The 26,094-nt window shown below is 38.0% G+C and overlaps 1 protein-coding gene across 1 annotated transcript in view; it reads right to left on the bottom strand.

The window, feature by feature from the left end:
- The window catches only part of mao (monoamine oxidase), a 45,934-nt gene extending 24,017 nt beyond the window's left edge, over positions 1-21,917 (bottom strand). The window contains exons 1-2 of the mRNA XM_066686416.1: positions 21,825-21,917; positions 463-557 (exon numbers count right to left, since the gene is read on the bottom strand). Of these exons, the coding sequence (XP_066542513.1) occupies positions 463-557; positions 21,825-21,873 (144 nt within the window). The 5' untranslated portion in view covers positions 21,874-21,917. The remainder of the gene's footprint in view (positions 1-462; positions 558-21,824) is intronic.
- Between the last annotated feature and the right edge of the window lie 4,177 nt (positions 21,918-26,094).

Genomic DNA, 26,094 nt, shown 5'->3' with positions numbered 1-26,094 from the left:
GGGGCTTCTTTATTTTGTTATAAATGTTTTTTTAGTATAAAAGTTAATGATATGAATTAGGATAGAAATTCATAATGGGTTCAATAATAAAATGCTCCCTCAAGTAGCTTCACAAGGGAAACCTGAGGCTATTCTGACAATGACAACCTTTGTCTCACAAATTTAAGGTTAAGCACAGGATTTTAGACAAAAAAATTTGGAACGATACAGTAAATAAACATCAATAAAAATACAGTACATTAATTAAAAAAACTTACAGAACTTATTTCAAACAGTTCACACTATCACATTCAGAGTTGTCGTAAGGGTTTGTGATATAAAGATCACAGCAGAAGTAGAGAAACTTCAAAATGTTAAAGCTGATTTAATGTGTACGCTTTAAAATAATACATGTTGGGAATTACTGCTCACAACTGGACTCTACTGTGATATACTTGGCCCTTATAAGGGTGAACATTTTACCTGAACTGTGTAGGTTCTCCCACCAACCCGATCTCTGGCCTCCAGCACTACAGTGTTTAAGCCACTGTCCACCAAGAGTTTGGCTGCACTCAACCCTACAGAGTGGGAGGGGGAGACAAATGAAAACACACCGTAAAATAAATAAATAAATAAAACCCTCAAGTAACCCAGTAAAGTTTTGTTAATATATAATAGTATACTGTACACAATTTACAGTCATGTAAAATTACATTATAGCATCAGAATGACAACCATTTTTCAACCTTGCTGACCTTTGGTCACTCTATAACTCATCCCAAAGGTAATGGATATAACTCAACAGAGACAAAAGTTCTAGTGTAAAGCCTCTTTTAGCACGGGGCTGATCACACTAGTCCATGACAGGTGAACACAGTGAATTTAATCTCAAGTGTGGCTGCTCCAGAGAGACCTATTCTATTTATTCTTAAGTGTCAGCGAATGGCTCAAACTTTTTTCCCGCTATTTTATTAAAGATTACATACACTGAGCAATTACAAGAGGTGCCTACACAATTCTGCATGCAGAAGTATAATTCCACACCCTATGTAAGAAGTAAGTTGCTTTTTCTAGTTAATGGAAGATTTCTGAGCAATTGTACCCAAAGAACTACATGGATTTCCTCCACCAAAATCTAAGAAGGGAAAAAAAGTGGAAGGGCAGGAAGTGCAAATAAATGGCACTGATTGAACCTTCCTCTTTGTCTCAAAACATATTTGATCTTCCTGTTTCAGCAAGTGAAAGTTTCCACCCCTGAGAAAAACTGCAGCAGAGCCAAGGACAGACCAAATTATGTGCCAAGTTTCGCTAAATGTTTCAGGAACACAAAGAACACTAGAGAGGGAGCTGGTAAAGGGTGAAGAACTTGGGGGACATTGATACATGATGTAATTAACATTCACCAGGGTACCACAAACATCTTCTCAACTCCAAATGCGAACCACAAAACCCTTAAACTGTAGAGCTGGCATTAGATGGTAAGACATTTAAGCAGCTTTCAGCTTTTATGCAGCATGCTGTGTGTTGCATCCAATATAGTTTGAGTGTAATGTTACCATTATACTGGGCAATTCATTCATTCATTATCTGTAACCGCTTATCCAGTTCAGAGTCGCGGTGGGTCCAGAGCCTACCTGGAATTATTGGGTGCAAGACAAAAATACACCCTGGAGGGTGCGCCAGTCCTTCACAGGGCAACACACACACTCACACATTCACTCACACTCTCCCACCTACGGACACTGGGCAATCCAAATCCAAAATTGGTGGAATGCTGCATGTGCTGGATGTGCTGCATGCAGTTAGCCAAATAAGCAGCTGTAGTGTTAGATTCACTACATTACTCTTGCTATAATGTAATCTAAATTACATCATTATGTATCTGAAATTAGTATTGAACTTGCCTTTAAAAGATATAGTTATGTGTGCCAAAATTAAAAGAGACTTTTCAATTGTTATTAGCTAAAGGATCAAAGGCCGATACCTGTCAGAGTATGAAATGCATCAGTCCCCACAACATGGGTCATTTGCATGTTTCAAGGTTCCACTAAAATGGAAGATATTTTAAAGATCGCTACTGCCATCAAGGTGATGTCTATTATTTTAGGAAAGTCCATGGTTATTTCAGCAGGACAACGCAAGTCTTCAACTGCATGTGACACAGAGTACATTCCCTTGACTGCTCTGGCTACAGTCCAGATCTGTGTCCAGTTGAAAATGTATGGTGCTTCATAAAAAGAAGGATAAGATAATTGTGAAGACAGGCTGTCAAGCAGCTGAACTCTTGTACCAAGCAAAAATGGGCAAGACGTCCATGTGGAAAACTGCAACAATTATCATCCTCAGTTCATAAATGATTAAAAAGTTTGGTATCACTTTATTTGGATGGTCTACTGTAGATGATATTTTTGTTGAGTATCACAAGAACATTTGTGAATCTTTTAATTATCTGTAGATCATTTACAGGGGACCATCCAAATAAACTGTGTTCAAAAGTTTAAACAAAAGTAATGTCCGATAAAAAGAGTTTAAAGGGAATGAACAGATCACAGATCCTTGCCATTTATCAGATTGTAGTAAATACCTGAATGTTTCCAGCATTGGGGCTGTCATTAGAAGAATAAGACATGCAAATGTAGCCTGTTTTTGTCATCTTACAACCTGCAAATGAATCGTTTACCATATAAAGCCAGGATAAGAACTAAGGTTTTAACTTGTAATTTGGGATATTATTAACTTATTTCATAAACAAAGAATAGTAAATAATAAGTAATATTAAATACAATACCTACAGGACACAGATTGTAGTGTTTTTGCCAGCAAGACATAATGAATGTGCAATGTGCAACATCAGCAGTGGCCTAAATTTTCTATCAAAAGCTTCTTCCTTTATTTGGAGCTTATTTTACTTTGAATTACAGACATGACAGAAAAGAGGCACATGTAAGACGTGTAGCAATGTTCTTGTCCAAACCACAGGAAGTTTATATAGAGCAGCAGATAGCCTGAACTAAACAGCAAACATGTTTGGCATCCAGTCAAATCTGGGCCCCTTCCCCAACACTCTTCACTCTTGGCTACCAGCCATCTCACACACAGCTCTCTCCTGAACGCACACACATACGCCTTCTTAACCTCTGACCCTGCCCATGGGTAAAACTTGTGGCATGGTCAGATATTACTATCTTAGTGAACCACTTTTCTGTAATCCTTGGAATGTAAAAGAGATCATTTTTGCTTATTCATATGAACATTCATTAATGCTGATTCTGGCAGCTACCTTTTTTCCTCAGCTTTTTTAGATATTTTATTCAGAGCCAATAAATTAATAAAATAAAATGAAGAGAAACATGTTCCTCAATACTCATCTTTTGCTTTTCTGGACTATTTTGACCCTTCTTAATATCAGCCAGGCTCTAATCGCTACATGATGAATTTGATATCTAATATCAGACTTGAGAGACAGATCAGGGTGGCTGGTAGGCCAGCCCTCTGCTCTGATTACTCTGAATATGGCTTGGTGAAAAAAGTCAGTAGTGAGTTGGTTAAAAAACTTTCAATGTTAATGGTATATTCAAAGAGGTTACACAAACCATGAGCACTAATACACCCCGACCCATACCTCTCAAGCCATGATTTCCAAACTTCACACAGAAAACACTCTGGATGGAATTTCAGTTTGTTTCCAAGAACAATCTGAAAGGTTTCCTCATCAGACCACCACCTGCTATAACACACTCGCTCTCATGTTTTATTGCTTGAATATGAGCATTGCCATTTTTTCATGAAAAGTATTAATCTATAGGCAACGGCCTCTACTCTTCAGGGAAAGCTTTAGGTTAATAATTGGAACATTGCAGTAAGGATCTGATTGTATTGTATTGTAACGAAAGCTCTTGTGATTTAGAGCTCAGTGCTGGGAATTTTATACACCTCTAACTGACAGTTATATTTGGGTGTGGTGACCTTGGGCTCATATGCAGACACTACAGCAATAGAGATTATACAAACATAGGTTTGGACTTTGGAAGATGTGATTAAAACACCTTTGGTTTACAGTTCTAATGGAAAGAGGAAGGTGATCATACATTCAAACACCATCTTTGAGTTAGCAACATGCTCAGTCAATTCAAAATCATAATTACTGTGTAGTTAATGGACATTTGCACAGCTGAAAATGTATTCAATTGTTATGAATGGCTTTCCCACAGCACTGGGGATATAATAGCTCTGGTGTCAGTTCAGTACACTAGATTTCACAATTGTTCTTGCAGGTGTGGACTCACAGTGATATTACTGCATCTTGACCAATAGATGACAAAAGAATGCCTTTTTCTATCCATTCACTGATAATCACAAAGATTCACAAAGAAATAAGAGGGACGCATCCAGCAAAAAACAGGACCATCTGGTCTTGACCATATCAATCAAGTGATGAACTCGTGTGGGTGGGTGACACTATTTGAAAGCCCTCTTCACAGAGATTTCACAAAACATTCATAAGCACTGGGAAACAAAAAGCAACACATGACTCATTGGTCATGGCTGACAAGCACTCACTACAATGTATATGTAGTATGAAGTAAACAACACTGTGTTGACATAAGGGTCCTTAAAATAAAAGTCACACACATTCAGTCCAATTATAAAAATTTAAGTTAGCATCATTCGCAAAAGAAAAGGAATTATACAGTCATTTTTCAAACTCATTTTTTCCCCCAGAAAATTCAGCTAATTCCATTAATTAGTTAAAATAACATTTTGTAAGAATGCCCTCAAATGAAAAATTGTCCATCTATTTTGTTAGCATCAGGCCCCTTATATGAAAATCTAATTTATTTCATCATCATACACATGGCATTTTGTGTCAATTTATGAATGTTGATATTAATAAATGCTCAATAATTATCTTTTAAATACAGTATTTAGTGTTTCTGAATTTGTCTTATGTTTCCTTTAAATCTTTTATGGTATCCAATTTATTTAGTCGGGCTGCATGGTGTTGCAGCAGGGCCCTGGAAGTTGTGGGTTTAAGTCACCGCTCCAGGTGAATGTCTGTGAGGAGTGTGGTGTGTTCTCCCCGTGTCCATGTGGGTTTATGTGTCCATGTGTGTGTGCGACCCACTCCAGGATGTGTTCCCGCCTTGTGCCCAATGATTCCAAAATACAGTTTACAGCAAATAAATTTCCATAAAATACAGAAATTTTATAATTATAACATCTGTCTAAAAGGTCTTAACATGAAAACATAGGTACTGTTTAATCTAGATGTAAACAGAAACTCTATTAGACTCACTGGTAAATGCTACAACACGGGTTGTTTTTAAAATGATCATTTATAACATATGATTTAAAGGTAAACTTTGGTCTATTTTTATGCATAACATCAACAGGCCTCTGGGCTTGGAGCATGTGTTTAATGAAAATGTTCTTTGCTTTGCTCTGTTCTCCAATCTCTCAGCAGGAGCCCACATCTGTGCAAATGCACAGTGACCTTTCATCATAAACACACACTCAAATCTGGACCTCCACCAGTGGACATATTGGTTTAAGCATTTTTGTCATTTCTGAACTGAAACCTTCCTATGGGTTTTAGCTATGATTCCTTCATCAGCTTTGAGTTGTGTAAGAGCTTTCACTCTTTATTTGATCAAAGCTTACTACTGGCTTTTCAAAAGGCTTTTAGATCAGGGAGTGTCCCATGATACAAAGATGATTCTTTATACTATACATGGCCAAATGTTTGTGTACAGCACCTCGTCAGGCATTACCTGTTCTCACTAACCCATTTAATAACACCATTAAATTAGGGCTGCGCCATATCGTATCGTATGCAATAATATCGCAACATTTTTTTCAAACGATACAAAAAAAAAAAAAAAAACAAAGAAACAAAAAAAATCAATATAGTGATAATTGTGATATTCTGACTTGTTTACATAATGATGCCATGCAGTTACATGTAATATGGCATACATTCATTAACTGAGTCAATTAGACACAGCGACAGGTACGGCTCTGCATTCAAAGAATTTGCTCCCAAAGAAAAGTGACTTTAGGAGGTGGTTTAAATAAAATATTGATAAAATATCAATATTCTGTACAATGTTAGAAACTTGGTAAGTTACATTTGTTCACAAAATGATACAAATGATTACACATTTATTGGTTGCTCCTTCTGAATGTTTGTTAGATTTGTACGAAATTATATATAATATAATTTAAATAAGATGGTGCAGCAGGTAGGTGTTGCAGTCACACAGCTCCAGGGACCTGGAAGTTTGGTGTGTTCTCCCTGTGTCTGTGTGGGTTTCCTCCGGGTGAGTGTCTGTGAGGAGTGTGGTGTGTTCTCCCTGTGTCTGCATGGGTTTCCTCCGAGTGACTGTCTGTGAGGTGTGTGGTGTGTTCTCCCTGTGTCTGCGTGGGTTTCCTCCGAGTGACTGTCTGTGAGGAGTATGGTGTGTTCTCCCTGTGTCTGTGTGGGTTTCCTCTGGGTGACTGTCTGTGAGGATTGTGATGTGTTCTCCCTGTGTCTGCGTGGGTTTCCTCCAGGTGCTCCAGTTTCTTCCCACGGTCCAAAAACACATGTTGGTAGGTGGACTGGCGACTCAAAAGTGTCAGTAGGTGTGAGTGTGTGAGTGAATGTGTGAGTGTGTGTTGCCTTGTAAGGACTGGCACCCCCTCCAGAGTGTGTTCCCACCTTGCGCCCGATGATTCCAGGTAGGCTCTGGACCCACCGCGACCCTGAACTGGATAAGCGGTTAAAGATAATGAATGAATATCATCATCATCATCATCATTTTCTTCTCTGCTTCTCCATTTCAGGGTCGCGGTATGAATGAATATATGTAATGTTAATATAACATTTCTTTTGTTGCAATAGTGTGTTTTCGGAAAATATCAAAAGTATTCTTCAGTGTTTTTTCATATCATCAAGAATATGAATAACCTGATATTATTTTAGGGCCATATAGCCCACCCCTACATCAAATCCTCACCGAAATGTTCCAACACATGTAAAGATTTTCTAGAAGAGCGGGAACTGTTAATGCAGCAAAGGATGATAACCATCCTTATTACTACTCTTCATTTTAAAAACAAACAAGAGATGATCACAGAGTATCCACCACTTTTAGACTGTATAATATATTTATCACACTTACATAAGTTAAGGGTTAAGTAAACCAAAATGTCTACAGATATTTAACTGCACATCCAGCATGTCTGCATCAGTTATATTGGTCTTATATCACTGTAACAGTACAAACAGCAGCATAGCTTTATAGCTTCCATAGAATTAATTTCCTATCATGTGAATCCACCCAACGGGATTGTTAATACACCCAGGAAGATGTTAGGGATCCTTTGAAGAGTATTTTTGGTGATCAAAGAGCTGCTCTCATAGCATGGATTCCATTCTCTCTCTCTTTATCTCTCTTTCTCTCTCTACACCTGAGGCAGAAATTGACCTAATTGCAGTAATAAATTCAATAACAGAGACAGAAAAGCAAGCAAATATCTCCTCCTCAAACCACAACAGACAAGCAAACTGGAAAGAATTAGAACAAACAGTAGAAAAAAGGAGCAACCCACTGATACATTTCTAATGTATAAGAACAACAATGCATAAGACTAATCAGTAAAAGAATGACTAATGAATGACTCAATAAAGTCAGCCACACTGGTTTGATAGAGTTCCATCTCGCCTCATCCCGACTACAATATCTTAAATAGGCTCAGAGAGTAATTTTATCACAAAAAATCCATAAACATTATTTCAGATAAAAATATTGCTTACATTTTTTTAATAAAGTGCAACCCACACTTTGCTATATATCCAGGCCATTAGATGATAAGACAGTTTCATAACATGAAGAAGAATACTGAGCGGAAAAATGGTTAAATGCTCTGAAATTAAAATAGACTGGTCTGGCCTTACTTTTATTTTTAGGTTGGAAAAGAAACAAATAATAATCAAAGTTAAAAGTATCTTACCATGCAAAGGACGTTAACGAAATAACTCCTACTTCCAGGACCTACTTCTATTGGTCCGCAACAAACTTAGTTTTTGTTGCTCCTGTTATAGTTTCCCCTTGTATAAAAATCCACCCTCACTTATTAATTCAACATTTGTAAATACTTCATAGGGAGCCTACTCAAAATTATCGAACATAAATCAGAAACCCACAAACCTAGGAGCCTGGAGCTCTTTGTCAGCAACACTATCTGTTGGGCCTTCAACAGATCTGTTTAAATCAGGTGTGTAAATGTTGATAAAATTTACTGCAATCAATCTGTGGAATCTTGCTAGTTATATATAGTTCAGAATAAGCTGATGAACATTTCAGTAAGGCATATAAACAGACATCCATGCTTCCCTTGTTAGCATCCGTGCAGTAGGGCATTTGGTGTTGAGTAAGAATTAAGCAGATGTTTCCGTGGCAACTGCAAATATATAGATGTTGCTGCTTGGAGAGTGCTGTTGTAAGAATTGTCTGAGCTGTCTCATAGGATTCGTGAGAACAAAACATGACATAACAGGTTCATCAAAACAAATGGAAACTCTCACAGTCTTCTTTCTGCATTTTATGCTTGGTTTCCCCATGACATTTTTGTCCATGCACCAAAGCAAAACAAATAGATTAATTTTAATTAATTAATAATTGAAAAATAAATAATGCATATATGTGTATTTTTATTGTATTTTTTCTAGAATTGCACCTTCAAATTAAGGACGCTTTATTTTACACATACCCTAGGTATTTCCCGCCTTCACTCTGCACAGTACAGCCTCATTGGTGATAAACATCAGTAAAAGGTCAATCTACGGCTGAATGTGTCCTGGTATTTAAAGCCTAATCCAAACTTAATTGCTTTGATTAGTTTCTTGCAAAATCCGATGAAACCTAATATTAAGGTCCAAACAGAATCCATTTTACAAGGCAGGTGTGTCGTCAGCTGTGCTTGTAAAACCCCATTATCTCAACATGCCGCGAGGCACCAGACAGGACGTGATAGAGGCCACCTCTCAGTCAGTGGAGCACACTTAAAGACATCACAAAGTTCATACGCAGGAACAGGTTCGCTGAGTAGCCTTTGGCCCATCCTGCACACCAGCCACAAGCAACAGTAACATTGAATGCAGGATCTATATACCTAGGTCCTTATCACTGCACAATGCATTTGCAGCTGTCAAAAGCCCTGATGATGTGCCTTTTGAAGGCAAAATTACACTGTTAAAGTGTTTATTATATATATATATATATATATATATATATATATATATATATATATATATATATATATACTTTTTTAAATTCTGTGATTGAAATTTTTATTTTTATTTTATTTTGTAGGTTAAAAATAATATGAACAGTTCTACAGATATTAGGTTGGGTTGGCTCAGAATTAAAAGTTCTCAAATAAACATTTGTCACCGACACGTCAAGAACTTAAGTGACATCAGGAAAAAAGATAAGCTATGTGTAAGTGCCGTGCCCTGCCCTCTCCATATACTTAACACTAACAGTATCAAGGACCTTATCAGCCTGCCAAATAAATAAATAAATAATTAAAAATGCAGACATTAAAAATCATGTTCTCCTTCCTTTGTTCAACCCTGGACTATTTTCTATAACTACATTTCATACAGATGATGATACTTATGTTTACATAAATGCTTTGTCCATGTGTAACATTTACCAATAAAAATAAACATCCAATAACTGCAAAGAAACATGGCTATCTACATGTAGCTGCTGCATGCAACTATTGATCAGCAAGGAGGACATTTATGAGCAGAATGCTTGTGTCTAATGTCCACCAGTCAAGTGACAATGATTGTTCTGTCAGATACACAGATATATTGGCATTTGGCAGCACTATTGAAAAGCAATTACAGAGCAAGAGAGGCAAATCAGTGAGAAAGAGAATAGCCAGCCGTCCGGTCCCGGAGCAAATCATTTCCCTGGGACAGAAACAGAAGGGCATTATCTAATATTGCATAACTAAACCAGGCAAGCTGGAGTCAGACTCTTCTTTGCTCAATTAAGGGGGGTAAAAAAGGCAGGGAAATCCTGTTTATACAAGCCAGGAGCACAACACAAAAGAGCATTATTCAACACTATGGCCTGAAAATAACCTTAACTTCTGTGGGGACAGTTCATTCACACAAAATGTAACTGATCAGTCAATGATGTGTCTGTTATTTGTGTCTGGATGTGTTTTTACTTTAGTGAAGCTTAAAAAGTCAAAGGTAAACACTGACAAAACAAAGTAAATATCAATGTTTCACTTGAAGCACAATCACATCACCAAATATGAACAGTGCATGGCTCAAAAAAGACTGACAAGCTCACAGCAACATTAAGAGAGAGGAAAAAAATCCTAGCTTAATATTTGAGCATATTTACTGTAAATGCATTATTAGTGAATTATGAGTGTAAAAAACAAAAAACAAAATAATCATTCCTTAACCATAACCAAGGTAAAATGTTGAAATAATCATATCGGCCAGCACTAAGACATGCTTATGACATTTTTGACAAAAAGGTTTTACCTTAGATGTTGGAACATTACTGTACGAATTTGACTGTATTCAACCACAGGAAAATTTGAGAGGTCATGTGCCAAACATCACTCCAGTTCGTCCCAAAATTAATTTGGACTGAGATTTACCCACCATTACAAAACACAAGAGTCCAGTGCTGAGGGTTTTACACCCCTTTTGCCTACACTGGTCATAGTGAATGGTGGCTTTAGGCTCATGTGCTGCTGGTCTACAGTATGAAATTCTACTGGCAGTGCTGTTCTTTGAGTACATTTGAACCTCTGCATCCACAATTGATGCACCATAAAAGAATGAATATCAACCACTAGAAAGATTGTCCATGCTGTAAAGCACTTTAAAATGCCCTTGTATAAATGGTGCTGTATAAATAAACTTGCCTTGCCTATAGTATAGTGTCACAGGTTTTACTTCTGAAAATGTACCCTATTTTCTAACAGTATTCAGTTGTTGGCATTTTCATTAGATTCATTTGACTCACATCTCCAGTGCCAGGTTATAAGAGCAATGTAAAGTACATTACACAAATATTTTGCTGAACCAAATTTTTAAAGAGGAATTCAGTGGTTTTATGTTTCTGTTACAATAAGAACTTACTTTGAACTCAGGCATTGCATTGAAGAGAATATTTTGAGCACACTCCCAAATATTTAAATTTTAAAAAGAAAAAATTGTTGTGCCGTTTACACAAGCACAAATATATATATATATATATATATATATATATATATATATATATATACATACAGTTATATATCACCGTTTGACTTCTCACACCGAGACGTCCACAGCTGTGTCCATTAATGGCAAACATAAGCATCGCTTTCAGGTCAGACTCGTTATGTTCATGCGGAAAAGTAAATATTAGCTTGAAATCTATCTAATGATCAGTCATCTGCAATTTCTGGCCTCTTCAGTGTTTGTTCTTCGTGCCTTTAAATATTTAAAAAGGAGCTATGATTTAACCAAAAACCATACCAATAGTCAAATCCAGTCAATAACTTAAATCAGGCTTTTTCTTAAAATGATTTTTCTTCACATGATGAATGACAACCCTTTATTATGTTGACTCAGACTGACCTGGATGTATCCTAGATTCCGCACAAACTTGTCATAAACATGGCCGCCATAATGAGGGGAGCCTGCCCTGCAGAGCATAAAAGTATTCATTCAGGGAATGCAAAGCAGTTTGATTCTTAATTTGTAACTTGTAGATAATCAAACGCATGTTTGCTAATCTGTGCCAAATATGACTGATGCAGTATATAGAGCAAAAATACTGAAAGATATTGGCAGCTAACAATAAAGCAAAGTTGTCTGCAGAACCATGAGGCTTCATTACATCCAAATGGACTATTGTCATTATAATCATATACAATACAGAGCAGTGCCACAGGGACTTGGCCAATGATTATGAAACTCAGCGTATGTAACAGAGCTGGGCTGCCTCATTAGTCCCATGCTAAAATAAATGAGTGTGACAGAGGCCCTTACACTCACACCACATGTCTGGCCTATCTGATTCTGGATGCAGGCTTGTTTTTCCTGGCAGCTCTCCAGAGTCAGAATACCAGTGCTCTTTAGTGAGAGCAGGACACACACCAGGAAACATCAGGATCAACAACACAGTAAGCCTCCATAATTAGACATGGAATTCTCAGCTTTCAAGACACATGCTCTGCAAGAGTGAACATGTACATGCAGTCTAACAGACATAGAGCTGAATGATTGCAAGTGCAATTTAAATTGCATTTGCTTTCTTTATTTAATTATTTATAATTGGTGCCATTGTGACAGCTGCAACATGTCATGAGACTTTGGTTGCTTCTGATTAATGTAAGTCACCTACAGGAAGTAAAAAAAAACTGATATTGGGTTAGATGTCCCAGATTTAACCTTGTTACAATTTTGATGATGAACACTATAATAAATAAAATAAGTAGCTCTTGCCATTAAAAAATGGCGCAGCAGGTAGTGTCGCAGTCACACAGCTCCAGGGGCCTGGAGGTTGTGGGTTCGATTCCCGCTCCGGGTGACTGTCTGTGAGGAGTTGGTGTGTTCTCCCTGTGTCCGCGTGGGTTTCCTCCGGGTACTCCGGTTTCCTCCCACAGTCCAAAAACACACGTTGCAGGTGGATTGGCGACTCGAAAGTGTCCATAGGTGTGAATGTGTGTGTTTGTGTTGCCCTGTGAAGGACTGGCGTCCCCTCCAGGGTGTATTCCCGCCTTGCGCCCGATGATTCCAGGTAGGCTCTGGACCCCCCGCGACCCTAAATTGGATAAGCGGTTACAGATAATGGATGGATGGATGGAATATAAACCAATTGCCTTAGGAATGAGAATGGAATTTTATTCTGAGCTGCAAATGCACATTGGCTCCCTCTGGCTGTATCAATTACACTTTCTCAAATTCCGTTTGTTTCCTGTGTCGTACGTGTAGTTCGTAAGGTCTATTTCCTCCATCAAATTGATTATTCATCATTCATGTGAAGTCACTGTTGATTCCATACCTTGAAATCACACACTGAATCTACACTGCCCTTATGGTCCCTCAGAACCCTGCAGAGAGCAAGGTTGTACAAACCAAATTGACTCTGGAACTCCTGCAGTTATCTTATGCTAAGTCATAAATTCTACAGAGCAGGAAAGAACTGTTTCTCCTGTACCATTCATATAGTTCTAAACACATATTAATATGAATTAACCATGTATTTTCTTGGAGGAGAGAAAAACCCAACATATTGATAAAATATTGATATGAAATTTACACCATAGGAGGATCTTATGCCTTATGCCTGGATCCTGAGTTACCTGGGTAACTTGAAGGATGAGTGGACCACAAAGTTAAATCCAATTAAATCTGTGAGTATGTATTAACATAAACCTACAGTATATCAATGTTAAAGTTTCAAACTGATAAAAAGCCAAAGCTGATAATATAGGATAAATGACCTTAGTGATCACTGCAAGTGGCCAATTGACCTTGTTTTAGCATGATCTCAAGGTGTGCTTGGTTGAGGAGATAATGCAGCTTAAAATTTGTAAAGAAAGTAGTGGACCTCTCTGCATTAGGACAAGATGTGTTGGCTTATTTATGATTAGGAGAGTGGTATGTTGGCTGAACTCCTGGGGATATGGCACCATAACTCATATGACCTAAATCTGGTCCAGCTTATTTCAGATAAATAACTGTGGCTGTGTATCAACATTATGACAGAGAAAAATGATGACTCGAGCAGCAAACTCAGAGGAGATGGACCACAAGCCAAAAAGTTAAGATACTACATACACTAAATGGCCACTAGTGTGCGAACAGTGATACTGCATCAGTCTCTTCTCTTGGGAAGACAAGATGGTGAAACAGTTCTGTGAGGATTTATTTGATGGCATGCAGCCACAACAGCATTAGTGAGGTCAGGCATTGATATAGGCTGATTATTTCTGGATCACATATTTCAACCGCAGGTTTTAACCTACTAGCTCTTAGTTTATATGTATTATCTATAAGCATTACACATCTTTCAACTCTGATTCTCTATGCTTTTCTGCCCTGACTTTGTGGTGCATAAAGAAAAGCAAAGCTCACTAGTAAGCAGTGTCCTGCTGCAGTGAGCTAATTGAATGGCCTGACCCTTTCTCCTTTTCCGTCTGGCAGATCCCCTAAGGAGACTGTCACAGCTGCTCTGATAAATGGAGCATTATTTGGCATCACTGCTTGTTAAGTGAAGAAAAGTGGGTGTGTAAAACGGACTTGTCAGAGCTGTTTACAACCTCAGCCAAAGAGCAGTACCCAGTGGCTTTGCAGATAATAATTGGATTTACCAGGAGCTCCCTGGTCATTAGTAAAAGATCCCTAAAGCAAAACATTTCTTTTCAGCCCTTTTTAGTATTGATTAGAATGAATGGCCATGATTTCTAAGAAAGGTCATTTGTGGGAAAATGAGGTTCCGCAACTGGCACGTAAATGCACAAAATACAGATAACCATTCTATTAAAGTTTACATTCATTCATTCATTCATTCATTCATTATCTGTAACCGCTTATCCAGTTCAGGGTCGCGGTGGGTCCAGAGCCTACCTGGAATCATTGGGTGCAAGGCAGGAATACACCCTGGAGGGGGCACCAGTCCTTCACAGGGTAACACAGATACACATTCACTCACACACACTTTTGAATCGCCAATCCACCTACCAACGTGTGTTTTTGGACTGTGGGAGGAAACCGGAGCACCCGGAGGAAACCCACGTGGACACGGGGAGAACACACCAACTCCTCACAGACAGTCACCTGGAGCAGGAATCAAACCCACAACCTCCAGGTCCCTGGAGCTGTGTGACTGCGACACTACCTGCTGCGCCACCGTGCCGCCCTCTATTAAAGTTAATTGTTTTAATTCTTAGTAATGCATCTAAGAAATCTTTGCCCACAAACCCATTTTTTTCACTGCAACAATGGCTATGTTGGACAGTCTTTACAGAGCATTGTAGTGATGCATTTAGAAATGCGATGTAAAATTATCACAGTTAATTATGTTAGAAATCAAGTAATCTAATTGAGTAAAAATACACACATATAATTTTTTGCATACTTTAAATGTATAAACGCAAACATGTTTGGAGAGCTCCTGCTGGTATGGGTTTCTTCTGTTTTAGTTGCAAACAAAAAGCACAGTTTTTATCTCACCTCCTTGTGGAGAACCTCCAGACTGCTAAACACTCTTTCATTATGACCTTCAGATATCTTATTTAACCGGCTTTGAAGTGAGCTTAAGGTTTGTTGGCTTATGTATTCTGTCCACAACTGTCCAGTAGCTAGCTTTGCTATGTCAAAGCTGGTCATTATATTTCAAACTGAAGTCAGGGCCACGCTATGTTTGTAAGCAAATCAAACTATCTCTCTCACTCCCGCTGGTTCATTTTCATACATGGATCACAGCAGCTTTCACACAGAATAAAAAAAATGTTCCAAATATCACCATCAAATCAATCTTTCAGGATTATTCTCTATTATATTTCTTACATTCCAGTAACAGGAACCAATCTACTGAGAATGTTATTTTGTGAAGGATTTTGTCTTTCCAAACCATTAGGCAATAAACTGTACTCTGACAGATTGGAGAATAGTGTAAAGCCCTGAAACTCAATGTTCTCCCTACAGAAGCCTGTGCTACATAGGCAACGAGGATGAGCTTTTACACAGATAAATGTTCCCAAATCTGCTATCATTTTAGGTGGATTATAAAAAGCATGGGTATGCTGGGTTACTTCATCATTTATTCAGCAATAATGATTCACAGAGTTTGTTTAACAGATTTAGCTGATAGAGCACACACAAGCAATACATTTTAGAGGCATTTCATGACTCAGGATTCATAAACTCAGGATTTACAAAATTGCTAAAAATCTGGAACACAATACTGTTAATATTTAAGGGCATGTACAGATTTTAGTGACAAAGTGACACATGTATGATTTTTATTTTGCAAGCCAGACTGGGGTCGATAATATGTCATTTTAGGTGATCTGTTTGACCCAAAACTGAATTAGGCTTTTCTTCTTCTTCTTCTTCTTCAATTAAAACAGAAAATCTAAATTGAAATGTACCCGATTTGCAAACAAAAACCTGATTATATTATTCGTACATGAGGTAGCAAACGAAGATTTTATGTTTAAATGTTATTTTATTTATACCCTTTTTGTGAATAACATCTTTTCTTTGTGAAGTGAAATTATTATTTTTCTTTAAAACACTAGATGTTCAACACAGACACAGCATTTCACACGCACAAAACTGTCCTAATTAATCTAATATCGGGGGAATTAAGCGTTTTACATTGAATCATTTTATTTAAGAAAAGATTTATTATATAGATAAGAAACATCTGACTCAAGCTCTTTTCCACTTGTGGTTCAGCCACTAGGGGGCTTACAAAAAGAGGCCAAGGTTGTTTCTCAATACCAAGAACACAAAGAAGAGTCCCAGTGCTGTCTAATAGAACCTTCTTGAGAAGTAAGTTATTAACAAATCACCTCACGAGAGCAAATTCGTGTTGCTGCAGTGAATGTGGGATTATCCATTGCTATGACAATGCACAGCATGCAAAGCTGCACCTACACCCTATGTAGTGTACAATTCAGGCCATAAATCACAGATTCTGCATTAAAATAATGTAGTGCATGTCAGATAATAAAAGCATTTATATTTAGCTATACGTTTCACATATTCCTCACTAATATTTTGGCTACTGTCTGGGGGTGTAGTAGTATTAGTTTTATAGTACGTGAAATGCATTATGTAAGCAGTAGACACGAGAAGCTCCTCCCTTTTCGTTTCATGTTGGACTGTGGGAAAATAGTGTCATTACCACACTCTACTTGTTCCAATTATGCATTGCAGATTTTAGTATAGTCATGTCATCATATTGCCCACCCCAGCACAGAGTGTGAGAACAAACCCCACAAGTAGACGATAGTAGAGTCTGATACATTCAGAGCGTTAAGCTCACTGAGTCTACAAGTTGGATTTTGACTAGCCATCTGTACATCTTTAGAGGCACTTTAGAGTATCTTTTTTGTACCAGCTCTGGTACTGGTTCTACGTGAGTCCTCCTCCTACATTTCATGACACAATAGCTGTCCTTTTGTGTGGCAGTTAATTTAATGTACCTGCTGTAGTAGGTGGTTCTTGGCCAAGTGGCAAAAGGTAGCAGACTCTCAGAGAATCTGCTTAGACAGAGTCTAGCAATGCAAAGCTAGGTCCAAACTGAGTCTAATTACAACTGAATGTTCATCAGATACACTGTTTTAATGTGCAAAATAGTTGTAGACCATAAACATTGTCAGAAACACATTGGCTCACCATCTATGCTGATAAGATCTGCACAGAGGAAAACAACTTGGCTCAAAGTTTATCAGCAGGAGACTGTCAGTAGGGAGCTTGTTTATTTCCAGGAACTCTGCTGTCCTCTGAGTGTATATATTTCACAGGGAATGCACTCTGTTGTACTGAACTCTTAAACTTGACTTTGTTACACACTTGAAGAAGTGACCATCAGGTTTAAAATCCAGGAATTAAATTCTCTCTTCAGTTGCAGTGAGCATGTGACTTGTTATGTTTATTTTAAAAATATTATACATATTTCATCTCAGTGGATGTTTATTTAGAAAATAAAAATTACAGAACTTTTATATCTACAAATGAGCTGCCACATCTGTAGCAAACAGTCTTCCTTACCATCTTATGGTCTAAGCATTGCCCCCATCATCAGAAAACCATGAGTTAGGCCACAGCAATTCTCTATGGGTGGAGAGCCTTTCCACATCTTTATTACTCAAAGTTATCAAAAAAAAAAGTAATCCCGTCACTTTTAAGTTACCCATCCAAAAGTGTTCAGCTGTCCAATAATGGTATGACGGTGGTGGCTGTCTTTACATGTCTCAATGGAAGCAAGTACTATTCTTTATTTTTTACTCTCAGCCCAGTTGCTTTTATGTCCTTTGACTGAGGAATCTACTGAGTGGGTGCTGGAATTAACAAGCATTTTGCCTGTATTTATAAAAGAGCAGACATTTTCTGTTCCAACGGCTTACACTGACGAATTAAAAGAAGATGAGATGCATGAACAAAGCATGGAGACAACATTCTCTTGGGAAAAATTAGCCTCACATAGCCTACACAATGATCTGAAAATAACCTCCATATGCACATTCCACTCAGAATATGGAGAAAACTCTGAAGCCCACACACTAAGATTTGGTGCCTTAATGCACCGTGCTGACACTGTTTTTTATATTTTGGTCAGATTTAGTCTCCTGAAGATGCTACATATAGCCATACACTCACATAAACACACACACAAACACACTTCCATCGCCTGATACTGAATGCAGTGTCATTCTATTTGGACAGTGTGATATATTTTACACACCCTGTTGTGGTTAATGAATGGTATATTCTTATCAGTCTTTCCTCAGACAGTATGACCTTCTGCCTCATCTAGCAAACTGCAGCTACAGTAGTGTGGACTGTACAGTGGTGTGTAAAAGTTTAGTAATAAGTGATGCAACAAAGTGATGTAATAAGTGATGTAGGGGTCAGCAACTCCTACATGTAAAAAGATCACACTTAACACTGTTGAGTATAAAATGTAGTACCAAATCACCCAAATCAGTCATTGCCTGTTAGCAATCCTGAACCCAAGCTTACCGTATGTTACCATGGTTTCACTGATGCTAAATGCCATGGTGGACTAGTAGAGATAAAGCTTGTAGCCACCCCCTACACAGTTCCCACTGGTAACGGCTACATGGCTTCACTTCTTAATATACATAAAGTTCAACTTTGCCCTACTCTCACATCCTCCCCTCTGTTCACTTCATGTTACCAATGTTTGTGCTGCTTTATGTCACTGGAAACTGGCAGCTTGCTGAGTAAGAGTCCTAGGGAAAGAACCCAAAAACTACATTTGCCTTCGTCTGTTACATTATCAAAACAGTAAACTGCCCTAGCTAAGAGTGTCTATCGAATACTATAAATCTATTTGATTTAAACAAATCAAGCAAATGTTGTTGCAAAAAATAGGTGTGTCATTAATTGTGAATTCAGTGTTTGCATATGTCCGTATTTTTGTCTTGGCAATAACATGGGGTTTGCCTATTAGCCATGTACACAGAGTACTAGTGACTATTACATGGTGAGATATCAGCAGCTTAAACATAACAAAACATCAGGCTATGAAAACCTGGGGGAAAAAAAGGTTTTAGACACACAATGCAGTTTCATTATTAAAGCCTTTATATTGTGACTTACAGAGAACACTGCATAGAGTTTAGGGAGTACAATGTTGCTAAGAGCCCACCACAATAGCCCTCTTAATCAAATACAGTTTTTGAATGCCACGTTCCAAAGATGGTCATTTTGATTAAAGTTATTTCCAGCTACTGCAACACTATGGATCTATCACAGATGTATTTTGCTTCTATATACATTGACATGTAATAGACATGTAATAATAATAATAATAATAATAATTAGTAATATTAGTCATCCAAATGAGGACTCTATATAAAATCAATTTTCATTATTATATTGTCAGAGTATTCTTTTAAAAAGACAGCTGATATGTTTCATATTATTACAGTCTTACACAACAGACTATGAGCTACAAGAGAAGAAAACATTAACAGCCACACATCTGTTGTATATATTCAGTTGACAAACAGGTCAAAATCATCCAAATTACTTTATATCAAGAGATATTTCTAAATAATTTATGTATAACTTGCATAATGTTGAAGAAAATAAGTGAGCTTCAAATCTTTACTTTTTTTCAGTGTAAAAGACTAGCCTCTGGGACCTTAATGTTGCTGAATATAGTTGGGATTACCTGAATGATGAAAATGCAACCAAGTTCTAAGACCAATACTTGAAAGTGTGAATGGATTATTCTTCCAGCAATTTATACTGAAACAACCTCTCCTGAAACAACAAAAACTGTGATATTGGTGCACACTAAAAGTGATGATTTCTGCTCTTTCCTTGAAAAAAATAAATGGTTAGTATCTTTTGGGATTTTTGTCAGGAAAATAAATATGTGATTAGTGTCTGACTCTGTACAGCACTGTACACTGTTAGAAAAACTGTCAAAGAAGTGGTACCTTTTGCTGTCAACCCACCTGTGGTGGTACCCTCAAGGGGACACATAGATACTTTTAAATAAGGAACATAATTGTCACTTATTCTTTTATAATTGTAGATTTCAAGATTGTGAATTACAATGTTTAAAATAAATTCCGGTTGAGTTTGGAAGCAAAAGATTTGTTTCAGGGTGGGGTAGGTAGTGGCTTGAAAATATTCTAGTCTACGAAATAGGGGCACTGCAGAATATGTTTGAGAATCACTGCTATATAGTACACTGTTCCTAACCATTGTGCACCTTAAAACCAGAAAACAACACATTTGCTATACTCAAAAGTCCAACAATACGTCGCCGTCTCAAAGCTCATATTCTCCTGAGCTGATTCTTTAGAACTACTGCTTTAAAAAACGATGGTGTCCAATCCAACACATAAAATTTGGCATTTGGCAATTTAACAAGTTTAAAACCTCCAGCACAAGGAATGCCAGTATAATGGACATGCTGAATGATGATATTGTGAAATTAACAGTGTTAGACGGTTAATATAAAGGTAGCTAGAATTAATCATTCTAGTGTACAATAAATAAGAAGCATATAAGCATTCCACAGTATAATTATTGCTAAAATGGGAATATTGAAATAGCTGTAGGAATGACAACACATTTGTTTTAGAAAAACATTATTGCACTGACCTACATGAATGTCATATTATGGAATCTCTTTTGAATTTAGTACCAAATAATAGTTATAATGTTCACAAAGATGTCACAATGATAAATATTTATGACGCAAGAAAATTTTGTTTTCCTTAAATCTGTCTGTGGTCTCGTTCACAGATTTCCTAACTGGTGTTCTATATACTCATTCTCATTCGATATACTCAACTCATTCTAGAAGACCACCACCACCACCACTATGTCAGTGTCTCTGTAGTGCCGTGCCTGATCCAAATACCTTCCCTGCGGTGGGCCTGACCATTAAAGAACAAGGTGAATTGAAACTAATAAAGTATTTAGAGCAGCATATAGACTACTGTTTGTAGTTTTAGAATTATGATCAGTGAAGCTGGGAAAATGGCCATTTTGATCATTCTGCTGTGTATGGTACAGTAGTAAGTGAAAGAGTAAACAAGTGAACAGCTTCAGACACAGCTCAAGAGCTGCACGGTTGTTATAAGTCCAATTTTCTCTATACATATAGTTTGGAAACTCCTGATATTTTGTACACTTACTTCTGGCTTGTCACCTGTTTCACCAAGTGGACTACCGTATATGTTATATCCAGAAATAACTCCTGAACAATGACCCCCCCTAACGCCTACTTCGACCGTTTGTTTAGCACTTATATGACTATGGCGCTGAAGGTAGAGGCACTGGTAAAGGAAGATGGAGGGGAGGAAGCTCAGGTGTTTCAGCAGCTGTTAAACCTCACCTGGCCACGCAAAACTCTCATTTGCAACTTCAGTCACCGAGTGTTTACTCTGCACGACCCCGCAGCGCTACTGCAGTTTGTGTATCCGCCTCGCTTGCTGTAAGGTGCTAAATCCCTCCCCCCCTCCGCCCTCTGTACTTATCAATAAGAGAAAGAGTTAAGTTCCAGTGCCATAGAGGGAAAAGAGATGGAGAAATGTGTGGAACTGACCTGAGATGCCTCCTCCGATCACTATAACGTCGAAAGTGTTGGCTGCCATTCTCCCGCTGCTCCTGTGCTTCCGAGCTGCTGCTGCTGCTGAGAGACAAGCGCCGCTCGCGCCTCGTTAAAGACCAGCGACAACACACACACAACACAGGTCACGCCCACAGATAAGCACTAACCACGCCTACTTGAAATGTAAACCGTGCCTACTTATTAACATCAGACCCCGCCTCCCCACCACACACATACAAATCAAACGGTCTCAATGATTGCCTATAATTCAGTTTAGTTTGATTCAGTTCAGCATTATTTAATTTACAGAGCAATGTTTAAAACTGGTATTGTAACAATGCAAGCTGAGGAGGTCAGTGGTGGAAAAACTCCAGAAAATTTCCCTCAAACAAACTACAAAGCAAGATTTATGACTTTTATTATAGGTTTACCACTCAACTCTGTTTTTACTAGATGCATTTAAAATACATCTAAGCTCTCTTAACTGAGAAATCCTGGGGGTATTCCACAAAGCAGTATTTCACTTAGACAACTTAAGGCCAATTTTGAGGCACAAGCACAGGCTTGACTTGGGCTGAAGTTATCTGGCTAAACTAAGAAATCCTGATTTTTGTTACATCTCCCAGCTGTGTGGAATACACCCAACATGAGATCAACCAAAACTCAAAAGGGGACCCTTCCTGCTCTGGTAGATACAGGAGAACAACAATGATGAAGAAGAAGTTCTGATTGAAATATAAGCCCAATATCATCATCAGTCAATTTGCTGGTCTTAAAAGTGAGACACTACGGCATATGCAGATCGAAGGCTCATGGGAAATGAGCAGAAACACCCAGATCTACAGTGGAGTAACAGGTAGTGTCACTTTCACACAGCGCTAGGATCCTGGGGTTCATCCCTGGCTCAGGTGACAGTCTGTGAGGAGTTTGTTCTCCCTGTGTCTGTGTGGGTTTCCTCCAGGTGCTCCCCTTTGGCCCACAGTCCAAAAACACATGTTGGTAAATGGATGTTATTTGAGTGTTTCTGTACTTTTTTCCACATGTGTACATCTGTAGAAGCTCAATTCTGTTCATGTCCTTAGCATTACATCCCACGCTCCCCCAGTCGCTGTCCTTTTAAACATGTTGTGTCATTAATATGTAGCAGAATTAATTATCCCTGCCTAATGAATAAAAGGAATGCAAATAAGCCTTTTTCCTGAAGTGGGACATTTAGATCCAGAAATTCAGGTTTCCAGAAATATATTTCAAATTTCCTGACCCCTCTGATGCTAATTCAAGATAATTAGAGAAGCAGAGATTTGGAATTAAATCCTAGAGATGATTTTTACTTTTACTATTTAGCTTTTTTAAAATTGTTTTTATTAAGCATTTATTACGTATTACCTCACCCTACGTTTTATATTGCGAGGTAAAATGGTTTCTCACAGTGAATCTCACTCGGCAGTAAATTTAGATTGCAGCTCCCTCTGGTGGACAAATATCTTTCATTGTAATAATCACTGGGAACTGATACGGAGCAGAAGGGAAATTAAAACAGCTATCTTTAAAAGTAGTGCTGTCGATAATCAAATAGAAATTAAAATATAATATAAATTTTAAATATGTTAATGGTGGCATACTATATTTTTCCATTTCTTATGTTCTCCCCTATCTATATTGCACAGGTCATGGCACTATTATGTCTGTGCTCAAAATAGTATGCAGTATGCTCTGTAAAGATTGTCCAACATAGCCATTGTTGCAGTGAAAAAAATGGGTTTGTGGGCAAAGATTTCTTAGATGCATTACTAAGAATTAAAACAATTAACTTTAATAAAGGGGGGCACGGTGGCGCAGCAGGAAGTGTGGCAGTCACACAGCTCCAGGGACATGGAGGTTGTGGGTTCTATTCCCGCTCCGGGTGACTGTCTGTGAGGAGTTGGTGTGTTCTCCCCGTATCCGCGTGGGTTTCCTCCGGGTGCTCGAAATTGTCCGTAGGTGTGAGTGAATGTGTGTGTGTGTGTTGCCCTGTGAAGGACTGGCGCCCCCTCCAGGGTGTATTCCCGCCTTGCGCCCAATGATTCCAGGTAGGCTCTGGACCCACCGCATCCCTGAACTGGATAAGTGGTTACAGATAATGAATGAATATTTGGGTGGAGAAACGTGTTTCATGGCCTATAGATCTAACTACATATGAAGCCATTTGGAATTCACACCACGTGAATACAGGTACCTGAAAGCAGGCTTGTACTGCTGACCTAAACACACACACATACACACGCACACAAATTGAAGCCGAAATGTCTTAAGATTTTGAATATGTTTTGACCATTGACCAATTTATCAAAGAAGGCAATGGTAAAATGACTTCTATTTATTTTTTAAGTAGCATGTGCACACACACACACACACACACACACACACACACACACACACACACACACATCTAGAGCTACTTTGAACACAGAACAATCTAACAAAACCCAGTTTAATAAGTATCCATGGGTGCATCAGAGACATTGAGGCTTTCCACCAAATAATCCTACCCAGGCTGCAGTCACACCAGTGGCAATCAATCTCCTGCTGACTTTGATGACATACCCCTAGAATTCTGACAGCAATGTAGCAGATTTGTCAAAGATGGGGCTGACAGCTTTTTTTTTAGCTAAATGCTCTTTATTCAGCACACACACACACACACACACACACACACACACACACCTACAGAGCTACATTACACTGAACACAACTTTCCAGAACAGCTTCTTTAATTAAGGAAAGAAGTGCACACCATGCACTATCCCCACCGAAAAGTAAGTGTCAGAACTAAAATATGAGCACTAGTATCAATGTAATCTAATGAACACCACACTAGCTCCTTTTCTTATGCTTTCTGAAGACCTGTGTTATTTTAGACTTGAATTTCTTTGTATTTTCTACACTTGAGAAACATTGAGTGTGTGTGTGTGTGTGTATGTGTTTGTACAAAGCTAATAGCAATATCTAGCTCGATTCCCAGAGGAGCCTTCTCTGCAGCATGGCTTTCAATACTCATTATATTTATATTTAAAAGTACACATAAAACTTACAAACTACTGGAAATCAAACACATACTGAAAGACAGTTCTGGAAGGTTCATTTTGTCATTCTCTAATACACCCAGTAGAGTGGGCTGTTGTTGCACCATTTGGACGTTTGTAGCTTATCAGCAGAGGAAAGAAACAAAATGATGTGATGAGATGGCAAACATTATTATTAAATATAAATTTTTTTGCGCCACGGAGACGATACCTCATCAGGTAGCCTCCCACTTACATAACCACCACAGCGTCCTCGGGAGTTTGTATTTGCGAGTCGAACTCGATGTTTATACTACAAAGGACGGCAGTTCGAATTTGACATACTTTGAATTGAGAAACCGTTATTCTTCTCCATACAAAGCATATTGTTTACCACAGTGAAACTCATCATGAAAATACTTATTTCCTCATGCCAGATTTTATATCTGTAATAGACATTCCCAAAGTGATACATTTTATATTTTTAATTATTGTGTTCACATGTTTGTATGATGTTTAACTAGATGCTATGCTACTTTTTAAAGGGGATTTTTGAAAATGTCTTTATAAATTAATTAATGTAAATTACACCAAATCATTTTGATTGATTTGTGAAATTGTGGCAATATGAATATTACAATATCTAGCACACACCTCTACTACAGTTATGATTTTAAAATTCCCGTTCCAAAGACTTGTGTAAAAAGACAATATGACAATATTGCAAGCTATTTTTACAATGACACACTTCTCTGGTGAGGATGCTATGTAATATTCTGTAGGTCCGAATTCGGCTGCCGCAGGCAAATAAACCCAATTCACAAAAGGCACATTTCTCGTAAACTCGCAATAATGAAAAATATTGGATGATACAGTCTTCCCTTTAATAAAGTAAAAAGACAGAAGCCATTTTTCTCACATTTTATATGTGTCAGGAGCTCTGCTTTTTATCTCACAGAGCATCTAAAGGATATTGCAGTCACTGCTGGCTTGAGTGGCCACAACAGCTTATTTTCAGGCCTGTTTCTTGGCATAGAACACACCCAGTGATTTGTATGTGTACAGTGTCTTTGTAATTTACTTTGTGTATTTGAGTCTTGGCAGAGCTTACCTGAGTGCATTTGGTAATAACAGTTTTGGAACACAGAAATGGGAATCAGCTGTGTAGGCACCGTCCAATCCTCAGCTTAAATTAAAGCTGACTTCCAGGTTATTTAATTGTG

This window comes from Hoplias malabaricus, chromosome 12, assembly GCF_029633855.1.
Source record: "Hoplias malabaricus isolate fHopMal1 chromosome 12, fHopMal1.hap1, whole genome shotgun sequence".
Taxonomy (NCBI): domain Eukaryota; kingdom Metazoa; phylum Chordata; class Actinopteri; order Characiformes; family Erythrinidae; genus Hoplias; species Hoplias malabaricus.
The sequence above is the reverse complement of the archived record's forward strand: the minus strand, read 5'-3'. Positions and strand labels throughout refer to the sequence as shown.